Source organism: Pistacia vera, unplaced genomic scaffold (assembly GCF_008641045.1).
Source record: "Pistacia vera cultivar Batoury unplaced genomic scaffold, PisVer_v2 Contig687, whole genome shotgun sequence".
Classification (NCBI taxonomy): domain Eukaryota; kingdom Viridiplantae; phylum Streptophyta; class Magnoliopsida; order Sapindales; family Anacardiaceae; genus Pistacia; species Pistacia vera.
This window is the reverse complement of record NW_022196542.1, coordinates 130,297-148,297: the sequence shown is the minus strand read 5'-3', so window position 1 is coordinate 148,297 and position 18,001 is coordinate 130,297. Positions and strand designations below refer to the sequence as shown.

Below are 18,001 nucleotides of genomic sequence, written 5' to 3'. Positions count from 1 at the left end.
CTATCTAAAACTGATTATGACCAATTTCGGTGATGAAAATTCTCTTTGTCACTACCATTTGAACATTCGGTCTCCTCTCTAAAAAATCCCTCTCATTCCGACACTTGATTTTTTGCTGATTATCGATTACTACAAAACTAGAGTTTCATGATTTTAATTGATTTCAGACTGATTTTGATCTACAACTTTTACTCTACAAAACACATCTTACCCTAGCTCCTAATAATTCATCGAATGCCGATTGAGAAAGTAAAATATATTTTAGCTTTAGGTATTAACGAAATATAAACTTTGGGTGAAAAAATGATATTTTGAAATTGTTTAGGTGAGAAAAAGTCGTTTACTCAAATTAGTTATGGGTTGATGTTTTAATAAATATAAAATATCGATTTTATAGGTATACTATGGTGAATTATTACTTATTAGAGAAATTGGGATCGTGACATATACCAATCAATACGCTATTGAATGTTATTTCAATTTTCAATTGTGATTGCACCACGGAGTACAGACGCGCTCAATTTCAACAAAATGCAAATTCGTATTTGGACTTTGGTGGCGCTAAAACTAGTTATGTATTGAAACTTTTTATCTCGTGAACCCAGATCACCAGTGGTACAAGGTGTGCTTACAAGTGTTTATATAGAAAATACTTTTTAATTTGAAAGTATATATAAATATATAATGTTTATCTAAAACATTTTATAACCTGCCATTGTAACCTAGAATAAGTACTCAAAAACAAAATAGCAATCATTAAGTGTGAGGTAGACTAATCACAGGAATAACAAGGCTAAATAGCAACTGATCCTGCGTTATTTCAAAGAAGGTGAAAGAGCAGAAACGCTAGAACAAAGTGGTTATCCAGATTCATGAGGATGATGTTCATACTCAATATGGATGGTGTTCAAGCGCAAAATACTCAGATGGCAGAGCAATGAAGATGACAAAGATCAAATCAAAGACATGGCAATTTCTCAACCACGAAGATGACCCTTGCCCCACCCTATATCCTCCTGTCCCTCTCTCACCTACACAAACAGAGACAGGCACAGAGAGGCAACCAGTAGTATCTATGGATACCAAATTTTCTAGCACCTGATTGCAAGTCAGGCAAGAAACTTAAAAGAATGACCATATATGACATGTCACAATGATAATGTAATTTATAAACTACAACATAACATTCTGATCCCGCTAACATCAAGATTCATGATAGACTGGATTCTATACCCTTGGTATCTTCAGAAATGTTTGATAACTGTTTCCGTACTTGGTCTGCAAGTCGAGAAGTTTCCTGGTCTAACTTTAGGGGATGCCGCCTCAAACTCTGTAAAACTTCAACATTGTTATTCCTTTCAACTAAAAGCTTTGTCCTCAGTTCTAAAATTAATGTAACTGGATAGTGCTTACCTCAGAAGCCCACAAGCAATCACGTGCTTTTCTGGGGATTATGTGGATATGAGTCTGAAATTTTCACATTTCAATAAGCAAAATCAATCAGACCTTAAAGTCTTCCTCAATGAACCTTAACAATATCCCAAAACAACTATTTCTAACTTCAATAAAGTAAGCACTCCATTATATGTCTGCAACAGAACCATACATCGCTACAAATACTTTTTGTCTGAAACTTATACAACTTACATGAAATATAACTTGCCCTGCAGCTACACCATTGTTAACCAGCAAGTTGAATGAATCTGCAAGAATCAGATTTTCAATTAGAAAAGATTACCTGCTGGTAGGAAGAGTTTCAGTAGATAATTTATAACAGTACTGTTATATTATACAATAGGATGTCATCCATATTTCTCTTGGAAAATTAAAAGCACCCATCAGTTGGTAAAATTGGAGTGAACATGTTAATTAAGTGCTGTTTTCCTCAAGAAGTAACAGCACTAAAGTTTTCAATAGAAAACTGTTAAGTTTTAAGAGGATGATCATGAATTGCTCCTCTTATTAGAAGAGTCAAAGTGAATATCTGCACAACAACTGAATCTTCCCCCAGGCCCTATGTGCTATGTAGATCATTCTAGAAATCATTGACCACATCATGCAATGACACAGACAATCACCATTTCATGTAAATAACTAATCCCCCTGTAGTTTACCTACTTGTTTGAGGAACCTAAAACCAGCCACCTCATACACAATATCAAATCAACAAATGAAAAGCAAAAAGCATGTTATTTTACGAACCGGCACTTCATATGAAGATATAATTCATGCAAAAATAAACATAACTGTGCATTTATGCACATGCACACAGGTGTCATTAGATTCATGAGACCAACCCCAAAGTTGAGCGGAGTTTAACTCTTAAAACACTGGTACAAAATAAAATTTACAAGGCCAATAAAAATCTCAAACAACTAATGTATAATTTTTATATATTTTATAGCCAAGACATTAATAGGAAAAAAAAAACCCAGGGGGAGAGGGAGTGAGAGACAAATTGATTATAACTGCAGTAAAGAAAGTTTAATACACACCAGAAGCCGTTGTTTTCATGATTGCATTGCTGATAATAGGCACTTTGGAACACATTGCAGCAATCACCTGAATAACATCACGAAAATGGGCCAGAAATAACAAAAGGAAATGAGATAGTTTGATCAAAGAAGATATGAACTCTACACATTTAAAAGAATTATTAATCTCCTCAAATGTTCTTCCAATATCCATTACAAAATGCACGTAGTTGCAGGTATGTCAATGAATACATTAAATTACCGCAAATGGACATCCACCAAAGAATTTCCAAGAAAAAATCTATCATTAAAACCGAACTACTAGAAGTTTTACAAGAGTCCAGGTAACATAAAGTAACTATAGCAATGCAGTGTAAGCCATAAATGATTAAAACAGATTGACCAAAACAATTCTAAGGGTACTTACAGATGGAGGAGTTGCTTCCAAGGAAGGAAAATGAGATTTTGGGATAATAAGCGAATGCCTAAGAAACATATGTAAAAATCCAATGAGTACACAGCATATTTTACTAAATAATCAAATCAACGTGTAATCAATTAATAATCTCATGTGACATGTAAGGTAGTAGAACCCAAATTCCTCTCTGGAATCTTTGCTTTCTGAAAGAAAGAAAAAAAAGGCTAACGTGTCTAATTCTAGTCCATCAGAGCCGCAATTTACAAAATAAATTTTAACAGTCCTGAATAAATATTAATATTAGTTTTGTGGAGAGGATGCAACTCGTAGCGCTAATTAATTTGAATACATTTAACAATCAAATGAATATTGAATACGTAATACCTTACCCACGACTCAGTGGATTAGTATCCAAAATACAGAGGCACATATCATCTTCAAAAAGCTGCAATAATGAATTCAAGTTAAAAATAATAAAGGCTTCCTAAATTTATCGCGTAATTTTTTTCTAAACCTGAAATAAAATATACCTTAAAAGCCGGGGATTCACCTCGGATAATCTTGCAAAAAACGCAGTCGTTGTTTTGAGTAACTACGTTAGAATCGCTCAATCGCTGTTCACCGGACGCGCAAAACGAGAGGGAAACGCCTGTAAAAAGAGTAGGAGTTGGAGGGGAATCGGTCGTGCGTAAATGAGAGCAGAGAACGTCAAGCCTTCTTCGAGTAGCCGCCATATCAAGTATTAAAGTTTGGCAAGCGTGTCGCCATGCTTTTGTCTATAACAATTTAACTGGTTCTGGTTTGAGGAAGATAAAGCCTAACGGTGACCGGTAGTTTGGTGGCTTATCCGAATCGATCCACAAGTGAGAATTATTTGTCAGAGGCTGTGCTAGTCTGCGTAAATAAATAATAATTACGGGAGAACGACATTTCCCACCCAAGGTTTGGCGAAAAGACATGCCCACCCTTAAAGTTTCAAAACAACACTTTCCCACCCACAGTTAAGACCCGTTAGTAAATTCTGTTAACTGACATGGTATGATTACAGTAAGGGAGAACGACTTATACATACCCAACGTTTGTTGAAACGACAAGTTAATACCCAAAAGGTTTTGAAACGACAAATGGGTACCTTCCGTCATGTTCTGTTAGTGATTTTCGTTAGATAATAGTGAAAAGACTCAAATGCCCTTGAAAGTTTAATTTTTAGTTTTTTATAAATTTAAAAATTTCTAAAAAACCCCCTAGGTTCACTAATTTGACTAAATACCCCAATATATAAAAATTTTATAAAATAACAAATACACCCCCGCCACCCACAGTGCCAGATTCCAACCACCACCGCCGGAATCTGGCCGAAAAATTGTGTTACGACACAGACCCATCGGATCTATGTCGTAACACACCGATCTGGCCTTTTTCGGCCTCGACGGCCAGATCTGGCCGGAAAATGAAAGATCTACGTGTTACGACACAGATCCGATGGATCTGTGTCGTAACACAATTTTCCGGCAAGTTTTCGGTCTCGACGGCCATATTTGGCCAGCCACGGATCTTGCCAGAAAATGAAAGATCTACCCGTTACGACACAAATCCAATGGGTCTGTGTCGTAACGCAATTTTCCGGCTAGAATCCGGCGGTGGTGGCCGGAATCTGGCACTGCAGGTGGTGGGGGTGTTTTTGTTATTTTATAAAAATTTTATATATTGGGGTATTTAGTCAAATTAGCAAACTTAGGGGGTTTTTTAGAAATTTTTAAATTTATAAAAATCCAAAATATTAAACTTTTAAGGGTATTTTAGTATTTTCACTATTATCAAATGAAAATCACTAACAGAACATGACGAAATGTACCTATTTATTATTTCAAAACCTTTGGGTACTAACTTGTCGTTTTGACAAACCTTGGGTATGCATAATTCGTTCGGCCTTACAGTAAAGATGAAAACACCCTTTATTATTTGAATCAAAATCCAAACCCTTAGTTTGAAAAAAAAATCTGAACAAAAATAGTTGGCCAGAATCACAAGGAATAGCAGTTGTCGACTCATGTTGCTGCAAATCGCCGGCGAGGCCACCAAATAACCCATAGATGCTCAACCCAAATCCATCACAAAGTAACACAAATCCAGCCAAAAATCCACCATCAAGCAAACACTTTTTTTTTTTTTTTTTTTTGGAAATGCACCATCAAGTAAACAAGGATCCGACAAAAAATCCATCACCGAACAACCTAAATTCGACCACCCAAACACCAATCAACAACACACAGCAGATAAACATTGGGTTTAAGGGAAGCAGGGTAACAAAAAATCACGTTCAAATAAAGGAAGTCCGCGGGTTGAATGCCTGGAGTATTGGTTAAAGTCCAGCTCGTGACAAAAAGCTACCTTCTCTCTTAAGAGAATCTCGATTTACTCACTGAACACAAACAAATTAGAAAATCAAAATGCGGCTTTACTTCACATCACAAATGAGAAATGGTTCTTAGCCACCATGACCGGCTTTCGTAAAAGCACCTTTGGGCGATGGTTTTTCAATCCTATCTCTCACTTGAAGAAAGATAGCCGCATAGATTATATATGCTATAATGATAGAGTTATTTTTTAGAGTAAGGCTAAGGTGAACAAGACGTGTAGTTCAACATAAAATTCTTAGAATGCGGCAGCTTGAAGATGAATAACACTTGGCCGATTTAAGGAAAACTTTTGAATGCGATAAGATGGTTTGAAAATGAACCAATTCAATCAAGTGTGCATTCGGAGCGGAGTGAGGGCTAGGAGTTTTTTAGGATTACTAGTGCGCCACCTAGGTATTGAGATAAACAAGAACAAAGTATGAGCAATTACTATTACTGAAGCTTCTCCACTAAAAACAAAAAATGGAATTGCAGCAATCAAAAGGATGCCATTAATTAGTCTAACGAACAAGCAAGGGATTTCGTTGCTAGAAGTAGCGTTAGCACAACTGTTTTCTCAGAGATTTTCGTTGCAAACTAATTTTCCCACCTAACAGTGTTTGCAATTTTGGGGCGGTGGGGTGGAGAAGGATGCGGAGGGGGTGGAGAACGAAGGTGGGGTGTGGAGGCCAGAATCACACCTGGTCGAATGCAATTCCAGCCGAATCGCATGGAGAAGATAACACCGTGGGGTGGATAGGGGTGGGGAGGCGTGGAGAACGACTGTGGGGTGTGGAGGGGTAAGGAAGAAAGGTAGGGTTTCTTTAATTTTATATATAGGGGGTGAAATGACTTCATTAGTCTGTGACTATTTTATAAATTTACCATTTTGTCCTTCTTCAATTAAGGTTAATGCATGGTGGGCGGAAAATTGTCATTTTGAAACTTGGTGGGTGGGTAGTGTCGTTCTCCCAATAATTATCACTAAAGTTGCGTAGGGACTCTTTAATATCTTTATTTTTGTGATATTTTAATGCATTGATATTAGGTAATTGTGAAATATAATATATAGATTGATGAGTTGGTTTAATTAATTTTTTTAAAGATAATACTATACTTACAATCAAATCTCACAAATTTTCTCTCATAATCTTGATATAACAACTCACAATTGTTTATCTAATAATGGGTTTCGTATGCTCAATTACAGGTTCTATTATTTAATTGTGAATTGTCATATTAGGATTGTGAGAAGATATTTATAAGATTTGATTGTGAATAAATCTTTATTGAATTTTTTAATCTATTTTATAAAATAAATAAATAAAATAAAATAAAAAAGTAAGACTTTTTACATTACCTTGAAATTATCAATAAAATTACCAGGAAATCTAAGTGTAGGTCATTTGCCAAACGATATAGGATTACTCAAGCTATAAAGGCTAGAGAATTGCCCGAATTTTCGGAAATTTAACCCAATGTCTATAACAACCAAACGCAATTATCGGATTTACCTCACTCTATCAATAATTAACCATTATCTGTGTGAATTATTGTTTGAATTGGATAAGTTTTGAATTTGAATAAAATTTGAAAGTCCCCTCCATGGCTCCACATAACAAGCATATTATTTTGTTAATATAAAATTACGAGACAAAATATTTAGCCAATTCGAAAATTTCGTAATTATCCAAAAACAAAATTAGGAATTTTTTTTCTTCTAAAAATTAATTAAATTGGGGTCAAAGGGGAGGACACCACTTCCTATTCCAACGACGGGATTTCCCATTTACTGAAGTGCCAAAATTAGTTCAAATTTAATAAATCATCCTCACTACTATATATACAATAATTGAATGAGTCTAAATTGTATTATAAGAATTGACCAAATGACTTGCGCATACCCAAGATTTGTCAAAACGATAAGTTGGTACCTAAAAGGTTTTGAAATGACAAACAGGTATCTTCCGTCATGTGCTGTTAGTGATTTCTGTTTGTTAACAGTGAAAAGACTAAAATGCCCTTGAAGTTTGATATTTTAGTTTTTTTAAAATTTCTAAAAAACCCCCTAGGTTTGTTAATTTAACTAAACACCCCCATATATAAAACGTTTGTTAAATGACAAAACCACCCCCACCACTTGCTGCCAGATTCCGGCCACCACCACCAGAATCTGGCCAGAAATTGCGTTACGACACAGACCCCGTCGGATCTGTGTCGTAACTCGCCGATCTAGCCTTTTCCGGCCAGATCCGTGGCTGATCTGGCCGTCGACGCCGCATATGGAGTTTTGCGGCCACGACGGCCAGATTTAGTCGTAGATCTGGCCTTTTCCGGCCAGATCACCCACGGATCTAGATCTAGCCGGAAAAGGCCATATTGGCGCGTTGTGACACAGATCCGACGGGGTCTGTGTCGTAACACAATTTCCGGCCAGATTCCGGCGGTGGTGGCCGGAATCTGGCCGTAGGTGGTGAGGGTGTTTTTGTCATTTAACAAACTTTTTATATGGGGGTGTTTAGTTAAATTAGCAAACCTAGGGGGTTCTTTAAAATTTTAAAAAAACTAAAATATCAAACTTCAAAGGCATTTTAGTCTTTTCACTGTTAACAAACAAAAATCACTAACAGCACATAACGGAAGGTACCTATTTATTGTTTTAAAACTTTTTAGGTACCAACTTATCGTTTCGACAAACCTTGAGAATGCGCAAGTCGTTTGGCCTATAAGAATATTAATGTGCAATTAATTTAAAATTAGGTGTAATTAACACATGGCAACAGGGGAAGACAAACTACACAAGTATGATCAACTCAATGACTCATACGAGTTAGAAAACTCACACAAGTCCATACGTGAGACCATGGGCAGACCTATTGGGTCTGTCCAGGGATACCTGGATGGATTTCCATCCCATTTATAATTTGTATTTTTTGATAATTTTATACTATAATAAATTTGCTATTTTACATGATATAATTATACAGTTTTAATTAGACGTAATGAATCCTGTCATTATGCAACCACTAAACATATAGTGATGTTATGATTTTTAATCAATAGAAACAATGATGTTACTCAAAATTAAATTAAATTGAAAAAGAATGAATAAAAGCATTAAAGTGAAGGAAAAGGAACTGCTTGGAGGCATACGAAGTTATTTCTCTGTTTGTTAGCTGAGAAAACGTATAAAGGAAACAAAAAATAAAAGATTGGCCAGTGTAAAATAATTGACTCCTTTTAAGAATTGACGGCGAAGTTCTTCAATTAATTTATGAAAGTGCCGTCTTTTTGGTACCAAGTACTAGAATTGAGAAATATTATATTAATCATAATAAAAAAATACATTATACATATAGTATGTGGTCAATGGCTGCGGTCAGCCGGAGAATTGGAGACAATATAAACTGAATTCAATATAAATTTCACTATAGATTTGATTTAGAGATATTGAATTAAAGATTTATTAATGTTGACTCTCAAAGGAGACTTAGATTAGATGCGATTAATTTAAACACTTTGTAGCGTGTTATAATTCTAGAAGATGCTATATGTTACATCCCCAGGTAAACACAACGGGTCTAAATCATAATATTTAAATAACTTAAAATGCAACCAAAGAAAATGTGTCTAAATCATATATTTAAATAACACAAAATATATTGAGGGTTGTGTCATTTTTTAATAACGCAACTCAATTGATTTATTTTCATAAAAACCCTTAAATTTATTTGAATTTGCATTATATTTATTCAAGTAAAATTTCATGGGGAATCATAAATAATTTTTTTTTTTTTTTGGAAAACTAACAAAACTGTTAAGTATTTATAGAACAACAGTTTATCATAAAATTAGTTTCAAATGAAAGTAATAAGTATATAAATTTTTCTAAATCAACTAAATGAGGATTCACATTCACCTACTTATACGGTAACTGGCGTTGGCAATAAGTCTGATCATTCCTTCTTGTCTCTTATAGCATTAATTTCTAGAACTACTTAACACGTAACTACGTATCGCAATTTCAATCGAACAATCCATATAACGCCACATGTAAAAATTCCACCATCATCTCCACATGTCTTCCATGCTGACTCAATACTTCCTCAGCAAGCAAAGGTTTCCCTCGCCCCCCCTTTAAAACGCGGTACACAACAAACCAACCTAGTTACTTGCCCACCAAACCTAAATAACCAAACGATTCTCTCCAGTTTATCCATCTCAATCACTCTCGCTATGAATGACGACGTAAACGAGCACCGACAATATCGAGTCCCAAGTTTAGATTTCCAGCGATTGAAAGTGGTATCAGCGCTCGGGCGTGGAGCAAAGGGAGTGGTTTTTCTGGTTAAAGACGAGGAATTGAGTGAGTTTTTGGCCCTTAAGGTCATATGGAGGGATTTGATTGAGAACAAAAACAAGGATTCAAACGATAACAATAATGACGAAGATGATTACAAGAGGGTTTCCTTTGAGCAACAAGTGTTACAGTCTTTTGATCATCCACTTCTACCCAGATTACGAGGAGTTTTATCTACCGAAAAAATTATCGGCCACGCTATTGACTATTGTCCAGGGCGTGATATGAATTTTCTCAGGAAAAAGCAGACTGAGAAAATGTTCTCCGATGATACTATCAGGTAAAATTTACATTTTCTTTTTTTCTTTTTTTGATAAAACTTTTATCCGGTAACGTAACGTTATTTTAACGAAGATCATATTCATTATTTTAATTTACAGATTTTATGCTGCGGAGATGGTTCTGGCATTGGAGTATCTTCACAATCAAGGCATAGTGTACAGAGATTTGAAACCTGAGAACATAATGATTCAAGAGAACGGCCACATAATGTTAGTCGATTTCGATCTCTCCACAAAACTATCTCCGAAATCTCCAGAGTCTTGTCCAGAAAAGACTCCTACCCCCGTTACGAAAAGACCTTCCGACTCCGTCAAAAAGAAAAGACGACCGCTCTTTCGTAGCATTTGCAACTCTGGCATTTCTCCTGAAGACTCGGTCTCTTCAGCGCAACATAGTTTCAAGACAGTGTCGAAAGGAGACTCGGACCACTCGACGGAGAAGTCTAACTCGTTCGTGGGAACGGAGGAGTACGTGGCACCAGAGATCATATCAGGTGAGGGGCACGATTTTACAGCAGATTGGTGGTCCTTAGGAATCGTTCTCCACGAAATGTTATATGGAGTGACGCCGTTTAAGGGAAGCAATAGGAAAGAGACATTTTATCGGATTTTATGCAGACCGGTTGAACTCATGGGTGAACCGACGGCGTTGAGGAACTTAATCAGGAAATTGTTGGAAAAAGATCCAAAGAAGAGGATTGGAGTAGAGGGAATCAAGCGCCACGATTTTTTTAGAGGGATGGATTGGGATTTACTGTTAAAAATGGTTAGACCACCGTATATCCCTTGTAGTGAGTTGGAGAATAAAAGAATAAAAGAAATAGATGTGGAGTCATTCGTCCAAGGAATATTCTCAGGCAGTGGTGATGGTGAAGGTGAAGGTGAAGGTAATGAAAGGAATAAAACTGATGCAGTGATTGTTAATAAAGGGGTGTGGAGTAATGGTTTAAGTCACCAACTCCCCGAAACCGATCATTTTTCTGTCTTTTAATATAAAATCTGTAGTTGTATATGAGAATTAGATTCCTGATTTTTATTTTTTCATAGTTTCTCTTTCTCATCGTTTGATGTGACCATTCATGCTTGGTACGATATGTTTGTACGTTGATTAGTTTAAATATCTGGGAAATTGGTAATGATATTTGGTGGGTAACAGTATCTCCTTCATTTAAGGATGGAGGCATTCCTCAATTAATTCAAATGGCAGGTCCTAACTAACGAAAAAGCCAAAGGGCATGCTTCATTCGCAATTCTCAGATATGATATCCCATAGATTATGTTAAACTCTTTCGGCCTTCAACATTAAACCATGTTTTCATTGCCAAAACAATGAAAACATTTCTAGAAACTCCAATAATCCATAAAGGACCGTAACACAAGGAAACAAAATCCAATCCAACAAGTAATTTTAAATTGCGCTATTACCGTTCGTCGTAATGCTATGCATCACAACTGTTATGCCAATTGGCAATCCTAATATGCATAAGCTGATTATTTCAGCGTGATCAAGATTTGACCAAACTTGGTCAATTTTGGAGTAAATCGCATCAAACTTATAATTTAAAAATCAACTTGGTGCTTCCTAGTAATAACAGTTAATGCGGTCCCTTTTTTTTTTTTTAAAAAAAAAAAATTATTGGCTTTTACATATTGAAACATCAATTCGGCAGATGGACCACCAGTTTCCATAGTTTGTTTTTTGGCAATAGATAAAATTGCAGTGGGCCTGGTAATATTAAGTGTTAGCCGACAATGGCAATAATTTAGTTTTATGGGTAACTTTTGCGGATGACCTATACTAAATTGACGATGCTAAAATTTAAAGGAGGAAGACGTCTCCTTGTATGCCCCCACCATATTAATATTTTGGAATAGCCAGGACTACCTACCGAAAATTGTTGTTTCAATCCAAGCCAATAATTTCAATTGCTAAAGCAAAGAGCCAGCGGGGATTCCTTAAAGGCATCCTCGACAAACGTGATTTTTGTTTCTTCCATGACCAAATAACTTTGATCATTCAATGTGCGGTTGCATTTTTCGTCACATTCACATGATTTGTTGGTATTGGATATTGGCTTTAATAAAAGCAAGTAGAAAATTAAATATGGTGAAGGAAATAAGCGAAAAAAGTGTACGGGATAATAAGGCTTTGCAAAGTCTAATTTAGTGCCATAAACACTTTAACTACCTCTTAAATTGATATGTCCATTCATGCGAAAAGTCATAGCTGAGTGATAGGCAAATGACTTGTATTGCCTCCTTTTTTAATGCGAATGGTAAAAAAAACATTCTATCAAACTGCTTATAAAGTAATTGGAGAAAGTAAAATTGCAACATGCATGTTTTAAATTTACATTTTGTTGAGAGGGGATTTGTATGGTAAAGTTGGTGGGTTGATTACTTGATTTCGTCCAGTGAAGTAATTTTATTATTTTACTTTATTGTAGTTAGAGACTAAGTAAGTGATAGAAGTATTTATTTATATAATTGGAAAAAGTACCCGTATAATATTCCCACAGTCACATGGGTAGGCAAAAAGATGATCGTCAAATATGTAGGGCGAAATTTTGATGAAATCAATATTTGTCTTGTGTTTTGCAATTTTTTCTCCCACTATTTTTGACCCGTATAACGCATTTGTCATAGTAGCTATAAAGTTTCTTTTCATAGTTGAGAAGTTCCAACGATCACTGTTAATGTAGTAACATCAGAATGTTGCGCATTCTGTGACTAGTCAAAGGAACCACGATAACAGCGAGAAATTAAGGTAGGTTCTGGTTCCTGCCAACTACTAACTATAAGCTGTGATATTTATTACGGAAGAAAAACTGAACTCTTCGTGTTGATTAACAACCAGTTGGTTTTTAATGCGTTTTACCTGATGGAATTCTCTCATCGTGACAAAATAGCATTCCCAAATGGCAGTAACTGATTGGTTACGTTAACGTTAGTATGAACGACTTTCTCCTCCGTATATATTTTTCATTCACATCACAATATTAAAGAAAATTCATGCTTACAACAATTCCCATCACAAATTGTTCAATCAATACAAATTATCACAGTTTTAATGATATTAAGACATTTTGATATTCTGGAATTTTGAAATTCAAAACAATTTTAATTAAGCTTGACTTGCCCAACACAGAACAAGTAATCTTCTAGAAAGACGACGACTAGCTTGTAGCTGAACTTTCGTTAAGAACATAACCCCACACGGAAATCTAATTATATACGTCGTATGTATATATCCAGAGAAGAAGTTTAAATAACTGAATATGAATCTCCATCCCAATAACTTGTCTAATTAAACAATGGATTATCTTCTGCCAAACTTGAAAATTTTCTATTATATAATACATTCAATCTAAATTGGTATTTACAAGTTACAACCAACCCATGTAGTAGTAGAACCATCAATAACTCTTGAAATTAATTATCAAACATCTAAACCATTATCTATTGATATTTTATGATAATAGTGGCACCTCAAAAAAAAAAAAAAAAGTAAAACATGTCACCTCAAAATGATTTTGAAAAACTACCAAACAGAGATTACTTTAGCTAATGTTTAAGAACATTATTTTAAAACTCGGATCAGAGGGCAATCCATTACACTGCCCAAGTCACAAGTCAACCAGTCCAACCGGTTAGACCGGCCGTTGGACCAGTGATGTTAGTACAGCCAAAACAAAATTTCCTTTTTTTTTTTTTTTTTGAAAATTTCATACTACCAACTTAGTTACTACCCAATTTAAACTCAATAACGATCCCGATTTAACTACAATCCAAAGTCCCCAAACATCATCCATTACAAATTAAGTCTCCAAACATCATCAATTACAAATTAAATGATAAAATACATAATAATTAATAACAAAACTGCAAGTGTTTTTTACATACAAATTCAGTGAACAAATTATCCATCAAAGCAATAGATTCATAAAAAAAAAAAAAAAAAAAAAAAAAAAAAAAAAAAAAAAAAAAAAAAAGTGGAAATATCTTTACAAAAGAGAGAGGTGTCGTCTTCGTTGATTTTGAGTAGGAGAAGTGTTGTCGTTGTCGATTCCAGCGAAGAAGGGAGGCGTCGTCATCGTGCAAGGGAGAAGGGAGGTGCGTTGTCACTGAAATCCAGTGAGTGAGATGCTGCCTTCGTCGAGCAAGGGAGAAGGGAGTTGCATCGCTGCCGAAATCCAGCTAGGGAGGTGTTGCCGTCGTCGAGCGACGCAATCCAGCGAGGGAGGTGCTGCCGTCGTCAAACAAGAAAGAAAGGAGGTGCGTCATCACCGAAATCCAGCGAGGGGGGTGTTGCCGTCGTCAAGCATGGGAGAAGGGAAGTGCGTTATCATCGTAATCCAGCGAGGGAGGTGCTACCGTCGTCGAGCAAGAGTCCAAGGGAGAGTGGAGTTGAGAGATTGAATTGAGACTGAGTACACTTATCTAAGAAGGGAGTTGCGATTTTGGAGAGTTGAGAGATCGAAGAGAATTGAGAAGTGGAGTTGTGTGAAAAATAATCAGATTTAGGGTTTTTTCATTTTAAACATCGACACGGTTTACCAGGCGATCCCATTCAATCAAGCGGGAAGCACTGTTCATCCGATTTGATAATGGATTTAAACAGTTTTTAAGTCTGGTTTTATATTAGTTCGGACCGGACACAACCGGGTCCCGATCGAACCGGTTAGACCGACCAGTCCAGTCCGGCTTTTAAAACAGAGCTCGAGAGACAGAAAATAAAAATACCAAGATCTCAATCAGATGAATATGAAATACAATATAAGTCAAACTTAAAGAACCATCCAAACAAAATAACCTCAAAAAAAAAACATTTGATCCAAAGGACAGAAAATGCCTAATGCTTAAAATATTCAAGTCCAAATAAAAATTATAACATGATATAGCCACCACTGTTTACTCATCCTCCTGGCTGCGCAACCTGGCCAATTTGTTGGTAACGACAACGTCCAACTGTGCAGCACGCTCAACAATCTCCTTTCTCTTTCTGGTTGATACGTTGTGGGCAATCTCAGCACAGTATGTCCTACAAGAGACAGCATGAAATAGTTGACTAATCAAGACCAGAATACAAGGAAAAATGAAACTGTCAAACATCCATGATGCTAAATTGACATTCACCTGTTGTGCATCATCAAAATTTCCAACTCTTCGACATTGTGCACAACAAATTTCTTAAATCCATTGGGAAGATAGTGGCGAGTTTTCTTGTCAGAGCCATAACCAATATTGGGCATCAGGGTGCATCCTTTGAACTTTCTCCTAACTCGTGAATCAATACCCTTAGGCCTTCTCCAGTTTTCCTGTTGCAACAACAATTAAACAAACTTTAAAAAAGAACCTAAGAAAATCTAAAAGCGATCTAACAACTTCTGATTTAAATATTTCAAGTTGACAATGTCGTCATAAATGTCTCATCAACAGCAGTTTAAACGTATCAAGTAAGACCAAATATTGGGAAACTTTAACTGATCTAATTTATTTATTTATTTTTGGTTGATTACTGGCACACACCTAGAACTTAATACCCAAAAAAAGTGAATATTTTCTATGCTGAAGCATTTGATTAATGTTTGGCAATGCATGCAACATAACATTATTGCATGAGTCAATTGCTAACATTTGGATGAATATCAAAGTGATAACAACAAAACTTAGAATATGAAGAAAAACTAGGAGTATCACACTTTCATGCAATTCATAGGGTTCAACAAGAAGGAAATATTTCACAACCAATTGTTGTAATGCTATATGCAGTGACATTCCCAGTAAAATAAAATCAATAATCTGTGGTAAATAGGAAGAGATACCTTGACAGAAATCTTTCTGTCACTCTGGGGCCTCTTAAACTTCTTGGCACGCTTCTTCACTATCTTCTTGGTCAACAAAGGAACAGCCATTTTTTCTGCAATATAACATCGAAAAAACACACAAATTGAGCAACTTAACACATATCAACAGAACTTAAAAATACATAAATCATCAGATACAAAACGAAAACAAAGTCATCCCCTGGTAGATACTGATCAGGGAACTGCAACAGATAGGAGAAATCTAAACAATATACAGAACCTGAAAAACTACAAACTATTTAATTGGAAAACAACTTATAGACTAGCATTTTCTTATCCTAATAGGTATCAATTAAAAAATAATATGTAAATTTGCGTTTCTAAACATAATCTAACACTGAGTTCTCAGTTGTCACTTTTAACTTATTTATTAAAACTGAAAACAAAAACACTTGCGAAAATTCTAGTCAATTGCGAAATTCGGAAATGACGCTTATGTCTATGGTTCCTCGTTTGAGAAGAGCATAATATCTTAAATACTCTATTTTCATGATTAAATCAATTTTTAAACAGATCCCTAGCACCTTAAACCATACAATTTCATCCAGAAAGTAGATATTTATGAACAACGGCAACCATAAATCTACAAATTGAGGAAAATATCTAACCACCAATAACATCATATAAGCTAATCTTAATACGGTAAATGGAAAATGTCCTAATACCAAGCCAAACTTTCTTATCATAAATTTCCTTACAGATGCAACCGATTCATATCTATGTGCAATACATATAACTACAATATAGATAATAGTGAAAACGAAGAGTAATTGATTAGTGTTTGGAACCTGACTGAAACGGTGCCGAGCGGCTGCTGTAAACCCTGGGGCAGTGAAGAGGATAGTGCGAGCTAAAACTAGGGTTTTAAGCGATGAGCTAGTTATATGTACGAGTTAGCAATACGGCGTTTGGGCCTTTAGTTCAACCTTCTTATAAGAACCTATGTGGTTGTGATCCAAAACAAGTAGTTAATAGAATAGGCCCAAGATAAAAAGCCCAATATTGAAAGGCGTAAGATATCTCCAACTCGACTGGACAATGGACATAACATTTGTGTGCAATAAATTGCATAAAGAAAATTTACAATTTACAATTTACATAAGACATAAATAATTAAGTTTCTGGATATAGTTGGTGTGAATGTGAATCTCTTATTAAAGGGTCGTGCCTTAGAAATTCTGATCCATGAAGAAAAAAAGTGTGGTCTAAATATGTATATAATAGCTGAAAGTAGTGGAAAACGAATGCTCTGCCAATTTGACTAAAATGATAATGTAGCATGAGTTGTCATGGAGGTCACATGATCAAAATCATGTGAGTAATACATTATTGTACTTGTTTTGATGTGGTTTTTTTTTTTTGAAAATTTTAGAATACCAACTTAATTACTACCCAATTCAAACTCAATAACAATCCCAATTTAACTACAATCCAAAGTCCCCAAACATCATCCATTACAAATTAAGTCTCCAAACATCATCCATTACAAATTAAATGATAAAATACATATAACCGAAATTGGGAATTTATCTTTGATTGTGATTTTGTTCAAAGCACGGTAGTTGACAAACATTCCTCACGAACCGTCATGCTTTTGAGAAGGATAACAGGGGATGAATATGGGCCTGTACTTAGCCGTATGACTCCAGAAGTTAACATCTTCAACACAATCTTTTCGATCTCAATCTTTTGGAAATGTGGGTATCTATAGGGTCAAATAGAGACTTAGTTATGTCCCTCTTGTAAGGGAATTTGATGGTCATGAAGCCTGATTGGAGGTAATTCCTTGGGTTCATTGAAGATTGTAGAAACGGTCAAAGAGTTGCTTTATTTCTGGTAGAAGCACCTTCTCATTCGTTGCCTCAATCTCAAGTCCCTTGATTTGGAGAAAAATCCCTCGCCTCCTTTTCCAGGTTACTTTCTCAATCATGAAATTATCTACAACCCCATCTTCTGCTGTTGATGATCCACGCAAAGTAACTTCCTTTCCATTAAGGCAAAACCTCATTATCATTCTTGAAAAGTCCCAAATGACAAGCCCTAAAGTCTGAAGCCATTGTGTTCCCAGGAAAATGTAATATCCTTCTAGTGGAAGAACATATATAAAGTTCCACAACTAGCGGTACTCCTTGGAGAGTAAGTGGAACCGAGTGCAACAACCAGAGCAAGATAACCTTTCTCTTGAGGCAACCATCACTTCTA

The 18,001-nt window shown here is 35.6% G+C and overlaps 3 protein-coding genes across 3 annotated transcripts; 1 reads left to right on the top strand and 2 right to left on the bottom strand.

Annotated features, from left to right (window-relative positions):
* Positions 1-785: 785 nt before the first annotated feature.
* Positions 786-3,757, bottom strand: LOC116113654 (adenylylsulfatase HINT3-like). The gene is made up of 7 exons (XM_031399811.1): positions 3,423-3,757; positions 3,282-3,337; positions 2,902-2,959; positions 2,496-2,562; positions 1,648-1,703; positions 1,414-1,467; positions 786-1,330 (listed from the first exon to the last, which is right to left on the bottom strand). The coding sequence occupies exons 1-7, from the start codon at positions 3,624-3,626 to the stop codon at positions 1,211-1,213; spliced, it is 615 nt and encodes a 204-aa protein (XP_031255671.1). The 5' UTR covers positions 3,627-3,757; the 3' UTR covers positions 786-1,210.
* A 5,717-nt stretch (positions 3,758-9,474) lies between these two features.
* On the top strand, positions 9,475-11,085 carry LOC116113657 (serine/threonine-protein kinase OXI1-like). Its single transcript, XM_031399813.1, has 2 exons — positions 9,475-9,931; positions 10,032-11,085. Exons 1-2 carry the CDS (start codon positions 9,528-9,530, stop codon positions 10,921-10,923), a joined length of 1,296 nt encoding a protein of 431 aa, XP_031255673.1. The 5' UTR covers positions 9,475-9,527; the 3' UTR covers positions 10,924-11,085.
* A 3,695-nt stretch (positions 11,086-14,780) lies between these two features.
* Positions 14,781-16,632, bottom strand: LOC116113658 (60S ribosomal protein L32-1). Its single transcript, XM_031399814.1, has 4 exons — positions 16,588-16,632; positions 15,758-15,852; positions 15,069-15,250; positions 14,781-14,973 (listed from the first exon to the last, which is right to left on the bottom strand). Exons 2-4 carry the CDS (start codon positions 15,845-15,847, stop codon positions 14,844-14,846), a joined length of 402 nt encoding a protein of 133 aa, XP_031255674.1. The 5' UTR covers positions 15,848-15,852; positions 16,588-16,632; the 3' UTR covers positions 14,781-14,843.
* Between the last annotated feature and the right edge of the window lie 1,369 nt (positions 16,633-18,001).